The sequence below is a fragment of the Accipiter gentilis genome, chromosome Z (genome assembly GCF_929443795.1).
Source record: "Accipiter gentilis chromosome Z, bAccGen1.1, whole genome shotgun sequence".
In the NCBI taxonomy this organism is placed as follows: domain Eukaryota; kingdom Metazoa; phylum Chordata; class Aves; order Accipitriformes; family Accipitridae; genus Astur; species Astur gentilis.
The window spans coordinates 75,770,696-75,788,462 of record NC_064919.1 but is presented as its reverse complement, the minus strand read 5'-3'; the positions used below and the strand labels follow the sequence as shown (position 1 = coordinate 75,788,462).

Sequence of the window (17,767 nt, the reverse complement as noted above, 5' to 3'; positions counted from 1 at the left end):
GACAAAATGGGTGGACTGGGAGGATGAGGACACAGAGACTTACCCAGCCAGTGGACCTTTCCAAGAGGTTTGGTGCCTGATCCAGCTGTTCTCTGACATCGTCACAACTGGGATCCAAATCAGAATAAACTGTGAACTCTTTGCATCCTTTTGCCCCAGAGCTGTGAAAAAGCAAGTGTTAACTCAGTCCTCATTTTTGAAGAAAAGGTTAATTTTAGACTCTGAAGAGTCCAAAGGAAAAAGGAACGGAGGGCGAGTTAAAGACAGCATGTTAAAAATGTCTTCCCTTTGAAAATATTGGAAATATCATGTGGGTTAAAATAGGAGTAGTCCAATCCCTACCAAGGTACCAAGTACTCTGGTGGCCAGGACTGATGAATATAAAAAAGTGTTTGCCAGAAATACGGACAGGTTTGTGGAAGGCAGGTACGCAGTCTTGGTAATTTCTCTGTACAGTTGCTTAAGCAGCTTTTATTATCTGCAAAGCCCATCAGCATTCCTCACAGTCCCAGACAGTGACTTCCTAAATATTAGGCTTTAAATAACGAAGTAAGGCTGCAAAAGTCATTCAGTGGAAGTTCCCCCTTCCCCAAGCACGTACAGTTTCTATTCCTAGGCAAAGCTAATGCTGCAAGATAAAATAGACTTTATCTAAACACATTCATGGAATTAAGTCCTGCGGTTTCAAGTCCAAGGATTTCCCTGGTGAATCTTGTGCTCTGAATAAAATACAAAACATTTCTAGGCATGAAATTCAGGTCACTTTAGTTCTCTATTTATCACCAACACTTCAGTGTAGGGCTATTACCCAAACTGAGGCAGGTGGAAACAAAAGGAAGCACAAAACGCAATGCATCTGTTATGTAGGTGGTGTGACATTTTCTCTCAAGGTTTTGGATTTTAAGGTTGGGACATCCCTAGTCATCAGTGTCAAAAATCTTCTGTGGGTGGCGTGTGTAAGGCATCAGCCTCCTATAACTCAAAAGTCAGGGAGTGCACTGGAGGAACTCTTGGGTGGTACGAGGTTTCCTTTGCAAAGTTTACAAAGCACTTAAATTCATCGACTCTCTAGCCCAGGGACTTTCCCAGCTGAGAAGTTCCTGGAAAGAGACAATGTGTTGAGTTAGGGGTTCTTGACATCTGGCTTTTCTGAAGTGTCACAACTCAGATCCAAACCAGAACAACCACAAAACTCCTTCTGCCCGTACTAAAAGCTCAGTCCAGTCCTTTACTGTTGCAAGGTAAGGGGGGGGCGGGATATACATTTGATCAGTTCTGCTCTAGTCTTACCCAAATTTCCTTCTACAGTCAGTGTAAAATCTGTGAGACCACTCCGGGGCCAGGCTCGTCAACTGATGAGGAAAATGAAAGGATTGTTACACTAAGCTTAGGGATTTGATGAGTTTGGAGCTATGGTGAATAACAAGCTTCTCATAAAGTGGCTGGTGTGGACAGCTAGCTAGCTATAGACATAAATAGATACTTAAATAGATTTTGCCTACCAGCATAATCTGTTGTCTAGAATTTTCCAAGACTGACCATGGTTTCCTGGGAGACAGGACTTTGCCTCACTGGCATTGAGGCTATTTCAGGCACCGGGATGCTTATCTTAACTCTGGTCTCTTGAAAAGCAGCCCACGGTTTCCTGCCGTCCTAAGCAAGGCAGTGAGCAGTCCAGGAGAGCGTGCTGTGGGGCGGGATAGGAAGCAGCAGCTTTTGAGTGGGACAGTCACACGTACAGCTGACCAGGAGGCTGCTGAAACAAGGTACCTGCTCCTGTTTAAGCAGACATGCTCTGAAGGGAAGTTAATCTTCCAAGTATGGATTTTGGTGGTAACAAGCATCAAGGATTTTTTTTTAATCCGGAGGTATTAGTGCATGGGTTTTTTTAGTACACTTTGTTAGTTGGAAAAGAATTAAGGACTAATTGAAAAGTCAACCAGATTTGTTATCTTCTAAACCATTAACATTTAAAGAATTCACCATTTATAGATTTGATGAGGAAGTAGCAATTAAAATGCTCAAAAAAAAAAACCCCAAACCCACCCAGTTAAAGAGTCTTGCTTTTCTTCCCATACAAATAGATGTTCGGCACTTACCTGAGTTTTATGAATCAACTGGCATACCAATATTATACTCAAACACCTCAATTCCTTGAAGGAGAAGTTTGGCATAACATGGTTGATGGTTTTAATCCTTCCTGCTCTGCTGTAGAAAAATTAAGGTGTGCTCTGCAGCAGAGTTCCCTACTGCTAGCAGGCCACAAGCTGGGATAGACAGTCCCATGTCTTGTGCCTCAGTATTGAATCCCCACCTAGCTGTGGACTTCTGAAGCCATGTGAAGAAGAGTTTTGTCCCTCTCTGATCACTAATAGCAGAAAGTCAGGAACTGACCAAATTTGAAAATATCAGCAAAAAAGGAAAAATCAAATCCAACACATATCTGTCTATATAGAATGTTTTGGGTTTTTTAAAAAAAGACATTAATAAATCTATCAATCTACATAGAGTAACAGTTGCCACTCTGTCCTTCCTGATTGTGTGGTAGAAGCCAAGGTGGCAGATAGCAGAAACTGTTGGAGTTCTTGATTTTAAAGTAATAGAGATACAAAAAAAAAAAAATATCAAGTGTATAAGCATCCAAGGCAATAACTGCTTAAATCCAATATTGGTACTGTCAGAACCAAAGAATCGTTACACAGACTGTCATGTTTTATTGTTCTCTGCTAGTGCTAAAAGACTTCATAGCAAAAATCAAAACTCAATTTTTTTCATTGTGACGTTGGGCCAGCTACTCTCAGCCTTGCTGCTGAACATGCTCTTCTGGAGGAATACTGCTTTGGCCTATCTACCCCAAAGTAAATGGAAGTGTCACCTTGCCCTGTGGTTGATGAGCTCAAATTGCCACACTGGCAACATTACAGCTTGGATCCTCAGGAGGATTGACTAGCTATAGACTTCAGTAGCTACAATATATAGCTAATCTAAAGACTGGTTTCGTGTTTGTTCTTTATTCAAATATACTAGCGCATTCAGACAATCTCTGCAACAGTTCCCACGGAAATGACCATGTAAGACATGGTCTGGTACTGCTAGTGACAAACATGGTCTTCATTTCACCAAGAGCAGAATCAAGCTTCTAAGTCCTAAAGCTCAGTAGTAATTATTATTCCTGGTAATTGGTGACTGAACATCTGATTATATCGCTGCAGCATTTCAACAGATGTCTGCTTAAACAGGAAGCAAGTCCATCCCATTTTCTGGAGGTGCTTTTAAGGTTTTATTTATTTCTAGCTCTAAATTTGTTCCAAATCACTAAGAAGCCTCAAGAGAAGGACTCACCAGAGTGCATGCTGTTGCCTCCGTTAGCAGCAGGCTCCCACCTCTTTGGGTTCCTGTGACAGATCCTGCCCACCCACCCGCTGTCCTCAGCCTGCAGATCCCAGTCCTGTTGTTCTACACCAGCTTGGCTGTCACTTCACAACACATCAGCATTCAAGCCTGCTGCCACAGTCTCTGAAATGTTTATCACTCAGAGCTGACAAGTGTCTGGTGGTTCATAAAGATGTTTTAAGCATTAGTCCAGAAAGCCTGACTCCAACTGTCTATGCCTTCCCAACCCACCACTGAACTGTCTCCGAGAGGCAATAATATAAGTATTTTATTTTGGTGCTCTGAGTTGCACCACACTTGCTCATGCTCTCAATCTCTCCCCCAACTCACTCCCTCCTTCTCCCTCTCTCAGGCTACTCTTAACTTCAAGCCATGAGTTGTGCTCAGGTTAGATACCTGAAGTAAGAGAGGCAAAAGCTACAGGGTGTTTGCACAGTACTGAGCCCAACACAGGCTTTTATCGTTGCTTTGCAGTCAGAGCTACATATACTTAGACTTCAGGGACCAGTCGTCAGCATGCTGCTATCAGATTTCCTACAGAAAAGTCAAGGTGATGCTACGAGCAGCAAAAGGTGTAAAGTTACCCCAGGAGCAGGCAGAGGTCACACCTCCCTTGTCACCACCGCTCAAATACTCTCCCACGCTTTGCTTTGCCTCTCAACCCACTCACTTCCTTTGTCCCATCTCTCTCTGCCCTGGGTTCACTTTGTCTCGTTCCTTTCCACATGCTGTGTGACACACACAAGCCGCCTCTGAAGGGGGTGATGCTGTGTCACACTGGCTGCCAGGGGTGCTAGCCTCTTGCAATAGACTTGCCCGTTATCTGTGAAACTGGGGCTTGAAAGCTGTTGCTTGCTCACTGAAACATGTCGTAGCAGTACGCTGCTTGTGCATCTTCTTCTTGATTCCCACAGATTTAAAAACAGCAAAATCTTCCAAAATAAAAACCATGTTTTCATTGGGATTACTAGCGCTTATGAAAGGGGCCAGCCTCTGGGGGACAAGAAGAACACAAGAAACATTCCCACCAGCATCCAGCCTTTGTGAAGTTTGCTTAGAATAGATGACCTTTCCTAAGCTTTGGAAATGGTTTTGTTTGAAAGTGAATTGTTTAACTGTAAGTGTTCACTTGGATTTCAAAGGCTTAGCAGGTTTCCACAGAGCATGTCTAGGCACTGCCTCAGCTACACCTTTGCTTTGATGTTGACTGAGCAACTCAAAACACACACCTTTAACCAGATAAGCTGTTTCTGTGGAAGGAACCTGAGAGCTTTTCTTGTGTTTGTGCATAACCCACATTCATAAAACACTCCCAATACCTGACTGCTGTTTATGAGCTGAATCTTTCTTTGCAGCTCAGGCCACATGCCGTGAGAAGGGAAGAAAAATTGTGTCTTCTGTCCAAGACGGGCCCTGACCAACTATGGCTTCTTGATAAGCTCTCAAAAAATCCTGAAGGCAATGGTGTGTAAGCAAACCAATGCATAAGAAGGTGATGCAAAAGATAGGATGTTTATGAAGAGAAAGGGTTAAGATCTTTATCACAGTATGCAGAGACTAGGATGAACAAGCACACCATGGCACTGCGGAGGCAGAGGTAAAATGAGAAGGGCAGAGCAAGGTTAATTCGCAACCCTGATAATTCAGTCAGTCAATGCTATTTCAGAAGACTTAAAATTCACTGAGCATGCAGGGTAGTTTAATCAGCAGCTGCTCAGAATTAAAACCCAGAATTTATATTGCTCTCTGAGCAAATAAAAATCTGACAATGAATAATGGAAAGTTAGGACAACTCCCACCCTCTGAACTATGTACTCTTAGGCTTACAGTAGCTACTTATCACTGTAAGTCTGGAGGAAGAGTATGGCTGGTTAACTATGCTGAGAGTAATTCACTTCAGTATTGAAACTGCCTATGGAAAAAATTCAAAACATACACAGAAGATAATTGGCAGAATCATAGAATGGTTTGGGTTGGAAGTGACCTTTAAAGGTCATCTAGCCCAACCCCCCCGCAATGAGCAAGGACATCTTCAACCCTATTAGGTTGCATTCAACCGGTCCTTGAATGCTTCCAGGGATGGGGCACCTACAACCTCTCTGGGCAACCTGTTCCTGTGTTTCACCACCCTCATTGTAAAAACTTTCTTCCTTACATCTAATCTAAATCTACCCCCTTTTAGTTTAAAACCATTACCCTTTGTCCTACTGCTGCAGGTCCTATTAAAAAGTCTGTCCTTGTCTTTCTTGTAAGCCCCCTTTAAGTACTGAAAGGCCACAATAAGGTCTCCCTAGAGCCTTCTCTTCTCCATTCTGAACAGCTCCAACTCCCTCAGCCCGTCCTCATAGCAGAGGCGTTCCACCCCTCTGATCATCTTTGTGGCCCTCCTTTGGACCCGCTCCAACAGGTCCACGTCTTTCCTGTGCTGAGGACCCCAGAGCTGGACACAGTACTGCGGGTGGGGTCTCACCAGAGCGGCGCAGAAGGGCAGAATCACCTCCCTCGACCTGCTGGTCACGCTTCTTTTGATGCAGCCCAGGATACGGTTGGGCTGTGAGCGCACATGGTGCCGGCTCATGTCCAGCTTTTCACCCACCAGTACCCCCAACTCCTTCTCCACAGGGCTGCTCTCAATCTCTTCATTCCCTTCTGCTACCCCTACCTCTTCTCCCATCAACAGAGAAAATGCCATCCACTGGATTATGACAGATGGCTTGGTAAGGTCCACTGAGCATTCTGTTACTAACCCTTCTTCACATCTGCACGCATCATTCTGAACTACATGATTCTGAACCCACATATATTAAAAATGCCTAACGAAAAGATCCAGAAAAGATGCTTGGTAGTCCAGCAGAACAGAAAGAGGTAACAGTCTTAGAAGGGGTGTGACAGGAGAAGTCTTTACGAACAGTACCAAGACATTCCTACTACAGTAATGACACAAACTGGCAAAATGTTTCCTGCAACGCATACAGAACAGCAGTTGCAGATTAACTGTAGGAGCCAATAAATAATCAAATAAAGGAATCACCTAGTCTTAGTTGTTATAAATATTCTGATGTGCTAAAAAGATAAATTGAAAAACCACACTCTGAAGCAATTTATGATATCTCTGTACCTCTCAAGAAAAATGCCACTTTATCAGAATGAAAAAAGAAACCTAAAAACATACCGCACCACTGTATCTGTACAGAGACAATAAAATATTTGAATTAAAAAAAAAATTCTGTCTCTTCTTCCTTCGCCTTATTTATGACCTTTTTTTTTTCCCTTTAGGTAGGGAAAAGTAATAATACGACCTTTTTTTTTTTCCCTTTAGGTAGGGAAAAGTAATAAATATGCAAGCAATGAAAGAAGAGAGTGATTTAATTCATTCTTCCCTTTGCCTGTCTCCTCACAGCTCTAGTGGAAACAGTCTCTTGCCTCTCTATTGTCACCACGGCTGGGTACATCTAGAAGGCATTATGTCCCAGTTTAACCGCTTATGGAAAGGAGGGAGGGGTGTAGGAGCCCTACTTTCCACCCCACCTTACGCCCCACAAAAATACCCAGTGCCCAGTCAGCCCCAGGAGCGTACAGGGTTCTCACAGGCTTCCTCCAGGTGCTGCTGAAGCTTACGTCTTCAGCTAGCCTGGATGCACATCTCTGTCTCCCTGCATTCGCAGAAGCTGCTTGCGCTTCCACAGTTGGGGTGAGCTGTCAGTAATGGTACCGGCTCGAAGCGCAGGTCAAAGTCTCATCCCCGGACTCTGACAACGACACATCCAGGTACCGAAGCTTCTTTTCAGTCTCCCTTTTTAATCTGCTTTAAAGAAGATGCAAAAAGATGACCAAAACAAGGTTGGACTGTCTTCTAAAGAAAGCTTAATTTCTACCTGGAAAAAAGAAATGCGTCAAATCGCTCCAAAAGATCACTACCAAAAACACTTCAGAGAAGTATGAATATCTCAAATACACCAGGGATAATGTATTGCAGAAATTATTTATTTCATGCCAACTTAACCCTTTGACTAGGTATTTTAACACGCGTTTCAAAAATATATCCAGTACAACAGTAATTTAGAACACTACAGAGAAAAATTTATAAGTCAGTCAATTCCAGACAAGGTATTATGCACACATATTTGTATCATAAGGCAAAAAAAGATAGTCTATCCATAAGCAGCACTCCTACAGCCTATCCTTGATATACACTGGAGAATGAAGATCTATTACTAAACCTATACTTACAAATGAATTCCCTTATCATCCAGATACCTCTATAGAAATATAAGGTATTTCTATAGAAAGTAATTAATTTCTACAGTGATAGCTAAGCTATCACTCTGAAACTAATATAATTCACAGGAATATATCAAATATAACAACATTATCCTCAAGAAGTAACTGAAGTTGCATATTATTGCCTGCCAATTACAACTAAACCACACATACACAAAAGCATGCTGAGGAATACATTCCAGTGCATTTTAATTAGAAATAAAGAGTAAACCTGATTGGGCTCAGCATATGACTGAAACAGAAGACACCAAATGTAATGCAACATAATTAATGACAGCAATTAATATATTAGAAAGGGATCTAGTTCAAGGTGCTTTTTTTGCTAGGAATGCTGGGTTTCTGTTAACATAATCCAATGGTGTAGGAGTGTCTCAGCTTCAGATTAGACTACTTAATTAGAGGCACGGCTAGTGTTAGAGAACTGCCATGAAGCAGTATATATTCCTGCAGAGTCCATTAGCAAAAAGGAATGTAAAAATTTCAGAAAGTTTACAAGATTCACAAATAAGTTGCTCTGAAGAAATTAACCATATTCTGAATTTTAAGGAAAAATTAAAAGCTAGGAGACAATACATACCCTAAGTAGTGTTTTTGTTAATAATTAAGATGCACATATTTATCTGTAATGAATAGGTCAGATTTCTTTTAAAAGTCTCATTAAAAGTTTACCTGCATGAAGTGATCTCTATTTAGTATTGTAAATGCCCCCCAGATTGCAAGTAATTACAGCAATAATGAAAACTGGAACAAAATACTGTGTTTTTCACTTAACATTACAGTATTTCAAGATAAATTTAATAAAATATGAATTATCATAATTACAGAAAATCACAAGTAATCACTTTTTTAATACTTCATAAGTAAAAGTCGCCATGGTTATGTTTTAAAAGAGCAAGAATAAATATTGAAAAGATAACAGCTTTCCTCCATTCCCATTAATAACTGTTAATGACTACAAGTGCTTGTCTGCAAATAAAGGCAGATTATATAGCATGATTTTTCCAGTAGTGTAAGTTACAGTAGTATAAAGTTAGTTGTTTCTTAACATGTTATCATACCTAAATAATAAAATATATCATAGTTTTCCCAAAGTGTCACTATTAGCACAGACTAGAAGTTGCATATCCTTTACCTTCCCTCATAAAAAGACTCCCTCACTTCACTTCGCTTCACTGCTAGGAGCTGCACCTGTCTTAAGTGGAGTGCAGAAGACTCATTTTTCCAATACAGGTATCAGAATATGCATATTTTTAAACACCTGAAAAAACAGAACTACAAATCTAGTAGCAGTTTTAATTTTGATTAGACCTTTTTACTATCCATACTTTCTAAGAAATCCAGCACTGATACAGTATAAAAGTAGCTACTGTTTTTACTCCCACTTTTCAAAGTTCATTACAACTTGCATGGATTCTTTTCACTGGTTTAAATCTTTGACATGAAGACATTCAAACATTTGTACTTGGGTGGTTTTTTGGTGTTCTGGGGTTTTTTTGGTGTTCACAGATGAAGAGGAAACGGCGGAAACGATGATGAAATGGAAGTATACCCTAACTGCTCAGTAATTCAGAAAGAGAAATAATAAATACTTAACTCACATTCTTTAGCTGCAAATAAATACAACTTTATACTGACAGAATAAATATGCTGACATTCAGTTCCCAAAAGCACAGTTTGCAAGGCAGTTATATTTTAAATCACCTAAACTGGAGCATCAAATGTAATGCAGGAACACCATTAGCCTACAGTACAGTCACTGCTTAAATACATCAAAGCTAATTTAACTTTTCTTAGCTGTGGTACTGTTAGGACTAGAGCTATACTAGCAAAGAATTCATCAAGAATTGCCGCAATCTGGCTGGGAATCATCATAGAATGGTTTGGGTCAGAAGGGACCTTGAAAGGTCATCTAGTCCAGCCCATGGGACATCTTCAACTAGATCACGTTGCTCAGAGCCCCATCCAACCTGACTTTCAATGTTTCCAGGGATGGGGCATCTACCACCGCTCTGGAGTGTGGCAAATCCTTAGGCATGTACACCCCAGGCAAGTTCTGTATCATTTGTACTAGCGGTAACCAAACTAGTTTAAAACTAGCTCAAGCACACAGCAAATGCTGTGCAGGCATACCCCTTATTTCTCTAATGTTCTTTTATAGCTGTACTCTGTATTTCTTTGTTGAAAGTCTTCCAGATTTAGTCATATGAACTCATAATTACTTTTCAAAACAAACTTTAGATTAATTGGCCTACAAATCCCACATAATTAGAGTAACTGTTGGTCAGCAATGAAAATTATGGATGAAACTTGACTTCATTTATCAACTCCTTAAACACCCAGCATCCAGGAAGCATGTGACACCATGGATCTCCAAGGGCAATTCAGAGTAGAACTTGAGAGATTTTCAGAGCTCTAATTCCTATGCTTTCAAAAAGCAGCCACTGGTTACTCCACCACTCCACTGCAACATCAAAAAAAGGTCAGTGGATTCCCACCTCAATGAGCTCAGAATTACTGTTAGCAGCTGAAATCCCACTGCCATTAATTTATAGTCAACTCCTCAAATTATTGTGTCCCAATGAAAACTGCACAGAGGCCTTACACCAGGGACTAGTTAGCTTTTTTATATAAAATCCTGACCAAGTTTCCATTGAAAATTCTGTTTGCAGCCATTCCCCTGATTTCTGAGAGGGGAAAAACCAGGCCCCAAGAAGGCTCACTCCAACTCTCTGAACTCAGCAAGGGCTAGGTAAGGATAATTCACAAGCACTGAGAAAAACATTCTTACTATAGTAGGAACTATAGTTTATCCATTAGCACTGAATTAGATCCCTTTGTAGTGACATTTCAAGAGTTAAACAAAGAACTTGAACCTTATTTCATCCAAAGATTTTTACAAATAAACTTTTGGGCAATTAAATGAGATACAAATTTTAAAAATAGAAATACCAAGTCTAAGAACATTAATGTGAATGGATGTCCAAGAACACATACAACCCCTTTCATATGAGGCTGAATTCAGGGTAACATTTCTAAGTAGACCCAAAATAAACAGGGCTAACAAAGTTCCTAAAGCACAATCTGAATAAAAGGAGTCTCATTTTCTCAACTTCCAGTCCCTGACACAGCCATAAGATTTTGATCAAGCTTTTAGAATACACAAAATACTCAAACTAAAAAAGTGCCCTCTTACAGGTAACCTGGAAATTGTATGAGTTTGAGTACATGTGGGCATGGCTGTCGTTCAGTGTATTCACCTAAGAACAGAACTGACGATTATTTTATGTCTACCAATTTATTAATATAATTATTTCTATACAGAGTATTTTTTCTCCTTCATAGTAACAAGTCAGTGTTTTAAAACAGGCAGATTGATATATTACAAATACCACTACTGTTAGAACACATGATGTACTAAATCACAGGAGGTAGTTAGATTCCCATTAACAATTACGTCAGAAAACAAAGACTATTTTTAAAAATTAGTAGAACACCTCATTCATGAAAATTTACTTTTACATTCCCCAGCTGCTTTAAGGGAAGTCCGTTCTTTAAGCATGATAAAGAACTTATGAGAGCAACATGTTCTCTTTCAGTTTTCAACAAACTCTGCAATAAGCACATAAGAAAACTCCCAAGTGGTAAAGACTTAAGACAAACTGCAATAAATCCACATTTTAAATTGATCAAATTTCCAAAGATATAATGAATTTGACCACATCTTTTACCTTATGATTACATTTGAAAATTCATTCAACTAACTATGGTTTAAAAATATGTCTACACCAGTGAAATTAATGTGAAGCTTTTTTTACACTGTTAATAATTGGCATTTTTGAATGGCATTCAAATGAATAAGCATTATTCTTTGTGCAACAACTTATTGCAAAATACAGGCACCTTAAAAACAGATACATAATGCAACCAGGGCATTTGGGACATTAAAAGTGTTTACGGTTATCTAGTCATGCTATTTATTTCCCTTCTTTTAAAGAAATACTCTACAATTTGAAGCCGTGCCTGAGATGTGTGCAAATTATTATGTTTCAGCATTTAACTCAATTTTCACATTATATTTCTTTTACAGCTACAAAGACACTAGTGTGCCAAGATTTTCAACTGTTAAAACTGTAAAAATCTTAAGCAGACATCGTATCTTTGATAATGTATTCTTGCTATTGCACATATGCTCATATGACAGTGAAACTGTGGTCCATATTCATTTTCAACTATTTACACATGCTAAAATCATTTATCTGCATATAATATTAAAAAAGAAAAAATACAGCCTTTCTTGATCATTACACTTTGCTTAAAATTTATGCCACCAAATTTCATAGAATCATAGAATACCAGGTTGGAAGGGACCTCAAGGATCATCTGGTCCAATCTTTCTTGGCAAAACCATGGTCTAGACAACATGGCCCAGCACCCTGTCCAGCTGAATCTTAAAAGCGTCCAATGTTGGGGAATCCTCCAATTCCCTGGGGAGATTATTCCAATGGCTGATTGTTCTCATTGTGAAAAATTTTCCTCTTGTGTCCAGCTGGAACATCCCCATGAGTAACTTGTAATCATTACCCCTTGTCTTCTCCATGTGACTCCTTGTAAAAAGGGAGTCTCCATCTTCTTTGTAGCCACTCTTTAAATACTGGAATATGTATTGTATGATTTTATGAAGAACAGTCTGCCATTCAATCTTTCTGCTTATACAGAGTCTGATTCAAAGACCACTGAAGCCAAAATAAGCCTTAATTTAATTCAGTAGATTTTGGACTAGGCATGAAGTTCAAAGAGAAAATTATAGAAAGTGTTTACTATAGTAATTGATATAACTGCACTTTGGATGCATTAAGATGCTCTCACAGCATCTTTTAAAATACAAAAAAATTCCTTCCAAAAATCCCCTTCCTAAAACTTACAATGTTACAGTTCAAGTTGAGCCCTAGGTATATTTATGAAGTTTACCCTCTATTAACTTAATAGTTTTCTCCTTTTGGTCATGACACACAAGCCCACACTGATGCACAACAATATCTACAATAGAAGAAGCATATTCTTGTCATAAGTAGCAAAGTTATCATACAGGTCCATTTCCAAAATAGTTGTTCCTTCATATTCTTTTTTTAAACAAAAATGGTCTTTTCTTGTTTAGTGATATAAATACAGTATTTTCCAAACAATGAGTAGGAAATAGATTTCCACCGAATTTTCTTTAGCTTTGAGGAGTTTAGACATCATCAAATACTTTGCTTCGAGACATTGACAGGTATCTTCCACCAGGCTGGTACCTGCAGAATCAATTTTAAATAAGAAAGAGTATCATAGGAAATATAAAGACCCATGAAATCATATAACTCTCACTGCACTCTTACTCCTTAACTCTCAATGAATTACAGATCTGAATTTCTACTGAATTACTGTTTCCGTGAGGATTTGATAGGCAGTCATTAAATTAAATCTCCTGTGACCAAGAAAAACAGTGGTATGAATACTGAGAGTCTTGAAGAACTTTGTTTCCTGATACAAAGGAAAGACATGTAATGTTTTTGTTGAACAGAACTTCTTTCTCTCTGTTTTGTTTTTTTTTTTTCAAAAACAAACAAACAACAGCCTCCAAAAATAATCTGGGTGATTAACAGAACATCTCATTGGGTATTCCTACAAGGAATACAGTGTCAAAGATAATGAAAACAAATGGCTGCACACTTAGTAGGAAAAAAGAAGCTTCACAACCTGTTGGTCAATTATATTTTATACACATTTTCAAAGCACAAATCAATTCCAATACAAGCACGATGTACCTCCTCTCTGCAGTACTTACCAAAACCTAAACCGACACAAAGCCAGAACCTAGTGTCCCCTGTGCTGTTACTGTCACAGAATGCTTGTAACTATTACAGGAGCTATAATTTTAAAAATCAAGTTACACAAGGTATTTTTAAGTGCATTGAAATTTCATACGCAATTATTGTTGATTTATTACCTCTATGAAACTAAATGAAGGTTACTAGAGGAAAGCTCATCTAAGCTCTGTGGCTCCAGATTTTCATTTTAAAGAAAGGCTTCAGGATGTTCCACTCTGCAAAGTCCATATAGGTGCCAGAAGACTTCAAACGCTGCACTTGAAACGTATTTGCTCCAAAAGAATTATATATGCATATTCCTATTTTTGTAGACTATTATGCCTTTCACACTGTATAGAAGTCAACAGCTGACAGAACTGCTAGGCTAGTTCCTCTTTAAACTCTTGTGCTTAAAAAGAACCAACTTTTGAAATGTGGTGACATTAGACTACACAAGTTAGCTGTTGATACAAACTAACATTGATGAATCAATCTGTAAAACCTGGCAGTGTCATTTAACAGCATTGTTTGCATGTTTTTCAGCTGGCATTTATTTGTTGACATTATAGATATAAATCAACTGAAAACATTTATGATTTTTTATTGGATTGGGTATGCTAGTTTTAACTGAAAAAAATGCAAAATATAACTTTTTATAAGGGAATTCAAAATTATTTATCATTAAATGTTTCTACATCATAACTAACTAGATAAAAAAAGCACCCATGAAATGTATTACTTGTTTCTTAAATATGAGCAGAACTTAGCAGTTAAGTAAGATACTTTACTTCAAAACTAAGGAAATTTGATATTGCAGTCACACCCACAGAATCACAGAATTCTCTACTATAGACAGAGCTACACTGTGCAGTCTGGGACTTTTTTGCTCAGTAAGTTCAGACTTTAATTTAGCCCAGTAGTTCCAAGTTCTGACCCCCAGGTGTATTCCTGCAACTACCGTTCCTGTAATATTCAGTTTTCTTTCTTGCAGCCCTTTATGATGGTTTTTATACATGGAAATCAAGTGAGCTTTCTAAAGTCTTGCAAGAAATTAGAGAAAACCTTATATTGTATGTATGCAGGTCATTCTTCAGTTTTCTATTTTTATATGCAGTATTTTTCAGATTATGCCAATATACAAAATTAAATTAAAATCAAATCTTACTCAGACATTTCTAAAAACCTGAAAAACCTTCAGATTTCAATTAGTTTTAAAACAACTCCCACATCATGGGGAAGAAGGAAGAAATGAAAAGAGCTAAGTGAGATGATAGATATTTTTAAGAAAACTATTATTATAAAGCCATCTGATATAGCTGTCATAGGTCAGAAGACAGAAGACATTAGTATCTTTTAATTGTAAATAACACAGAAGATTCCTCACCTTCCTGAGTCCAATTCAAGAGGGTCATCATTAATTGAGTCTGCATTAAAATCCAAAGGTTCTGCATCCTGGAGGAGTTCTATTCTATCTCTTTCAGTCCTACCATTTGACCGGGTGTATTTTGATAGTGCTGAATAGGTAAAAGGAAGGAAAGACACTCATTTGCTTTATGAACACCATAGAGTGTGTGGAGACATCAAGCTTAAAAGACCCTGCTATCTCATCCAAAGTATACGTGTGATGATTTAGAGTAGATTCAATATTAAAGCAAATCTGGCTACATGCTCAAATTTGTAGTATTTCATTTTTGTATCTCCATAGCAATGTAACTACAACTTTTCTTTTGCCCCTCATGTAGGATGAGATCTATTTTGCAAAGAATCAAAGAAAATGGGAGGTTATATGTAAACTTTACTTTTCAATCAATCAACCATTCATTCACCTTCCCAACTTCCCACTTTAACTAAGCTAGCTGGAGGGTTTTTTTGTTTGGTTTGGTTTGTTTTTAAAGAGGCAATCTCAAGAATTAATGAGATATAGTTGTTTTGCAGTTCGCTCTGCCACCTTCACTAGGCCAGTACCTACAGCTTGTTTTGGTGTTGGAATGCTACATATTCATACGGTTAACATTAAAATATTATTTCATATTGTTTCAATTAGTCTACCAAAGAAAATCTGGGTTTCCAGCCTCGTAAAGAGGAGGGGGAAATCTACCAGAGTTGTCCCAAAAGCGTGTTCAAATCTTCCCTCCTCCTGCCCCTTTTTCCTTCCTTTTTTCAGTTTCATTTCTTAGTTGTTGTTAGCTTACCAGAGCTCTTAAAATACATAAAGAACATTAGCACTGTGACAAATAAGCTTTTTGGAAGTTTAGAGCATCCACAAAAAAGTTTTTTTGCTAATAGACATTATTAAATGAACATGTATACACCCATGTGATATGTTATTGGCTTTACATTTGTGGGTCATCTATCTGATTATTCTGTTTTTCTAGCCTGAGAGTTCATTTGCAACTAGAAGTGGTAAATTTTAAGAATTAAAACTCCCAACTTCAAGACATATCCTAAATACAGTCTCTTTATTGACAACTGCTGCTCTAATTGCAATCATTATATGTCCTACAAGAAAAACAAGTAATTGAGACTAGCCAGAATCTCCTACCTCAACTAGGTCGAAGGTTGAAGATGGGAAGAAACACAAGACTCTTTTCAGGTGTCTTTAATGGGCAAGATGGCACTGTGCCACAGAAGGGAATATATCAGCACACCATCTATGACAAAAAGGAGCTACTCACACAGCCAGTGTTGTGCAGAAAACGTATTTAAAAAACCAAGCCAAAACAAAACAAACTCCCCCCAAAACCCACAAAGCTTACGTCTATTGGTATTTGTCTCTGAGAAGCTGGATTCTTTTTGGTCTGTGTGGGCAACTCTGTTCCTAGCAGAATCGTCTCTATTTCCGTACCGTTCCTTCCATTCCTGGAAAAAGACAAAAAAGGAAACATAAGCTGTGAGAAAAGAGCAGCACAACAAAAGCATATGTAGGATCAAAAATACTCCAGATCCACAATTTAGAGCTAATTGGTCAATCACATCAGACTATGAAAGTAATACTTTGAATATGTTCCTGTTCAGTATCTTGATACAGGAAAAAGTTTTGTTTTGTTTTAAACTCAAGATATGTTCCTTCACTAAACCGGTCACCATAACTGTTCTTCAGAAAAAAGAACTGCAGAAAACAAACTACATATTAAATCTGCACTCAAAGTTCACACAACTGCTCTATGTTATGGTGGGAACGTTGCTTTTTTTGATTTCTACTTCCATCTAGTGGTAGAACGGAAAAACAGCCAGATGCAGATAGCACAAAAAAACATTTGGACAGGCCATGTTTACTAAACTTGCTGTTCTGTTGTGTTTCCATTCCATCATGTTTTAGTATGTAAACATTTCAGCATGAAGTATAATGCAATATTAAAGAAGAAAATGTCTCATGCTTTTATTAGGAGAGAACTTAATGTCTCAATAGAAACTTTTCCAATTGCTCCACTTTAATATGTTTCAGATTCCCAGATTATGGACTGGTAGGAACTGGTATACTCAAAGTTACTGTGCTAATTTATGCCATATGTTACAGTTCTAAGCTGCAGAAGGATCAAACATTTAATCATGATCCAGTAAGAGATACCACTCTCAAAGGCCCCAAAAGTTTCAAGAATGCGTGTGCTACAGTATTTAATGCAAACTCAAAACCATGTAACATCAGAAACTGAGTTTGTTATTGAACTAAAATTGTTGCTTCATGTCAGATCATTTCGATGTATACTAAATGCATCATGCATTTGCTACTATTTTGTTTCACAACAAGTTCAAATTTGAAAATTATGAGATGGGGGGCAGAGGATCAGAAGAGAGGTCTATGCAGTATTAGCTGTCATCCAGAATTAAAGTATCCCTGAGCTTGAAATGTCAAGAGGCTTTAGTCCCAGTATTATCTCCCCTTTCTGCAGATAATATTTTTCCCTTCCTTCAGTCAGTTCATTTTTTGCATGCATCCTTTTGATTTATCTCTTTGATTGTGACATTCTATACTATATTCCAAATGTTATGAATTAATGAAAAACTGAAACTATAGTTAACTGAAACTGCTTAAAATGAAGCCGCCTGCATTATTTTTTATTCAGATTGACTGCCTTCACAAATCTTTCTATTCAGTATGCACTCAAAGTACAATGTGAATCAAACATTCTGTTTGTTACTCAGTGGTAACACTGTTAATTCTGTCTTAAATGTAATTCCCACCTCTGAAAAAAAAAGGAAAAAAAAATTAAAAATCTGTGCCAATTACTTTCCAATGAGCACATAAA

At 38.2% G+C, this 17,767-nt stretch overlaps 1 protein-coding gene across 1 annotated transcript in view; it reads right to left on the bottom strand.

Moving 5' to 3' along the window:
- Positions 1-7,861: 7,861 nt before the first annotated feature.
- Positions 7,862-17,767, bottom strand: part of LMBRD2 (LMBR1 domain containing 2) — a 36,058-nt gene continuing 26,152 nt past the window's right edge. The window contains exons 16-18 of the mRNA XM_049794970.1: positions 16,277-16,379; positions 14,905-15,034; positions 7,862-12,965 (exon numbers count right to left, since the gene is read on the bottom strand). Of these exons, the coding sequence (XP_049650927.1) occupies positions 12,905-12,965; positions 14,905-15,034; positions 16,277-16,379 (294 nt within the window). The 3' untranslated portion in view covers positions 7,862-12,904. The remainder of the gene's footprint in view (positions 12,966-14,904; positions 15,035-16,276; positions 16,380-17,767) is intronic.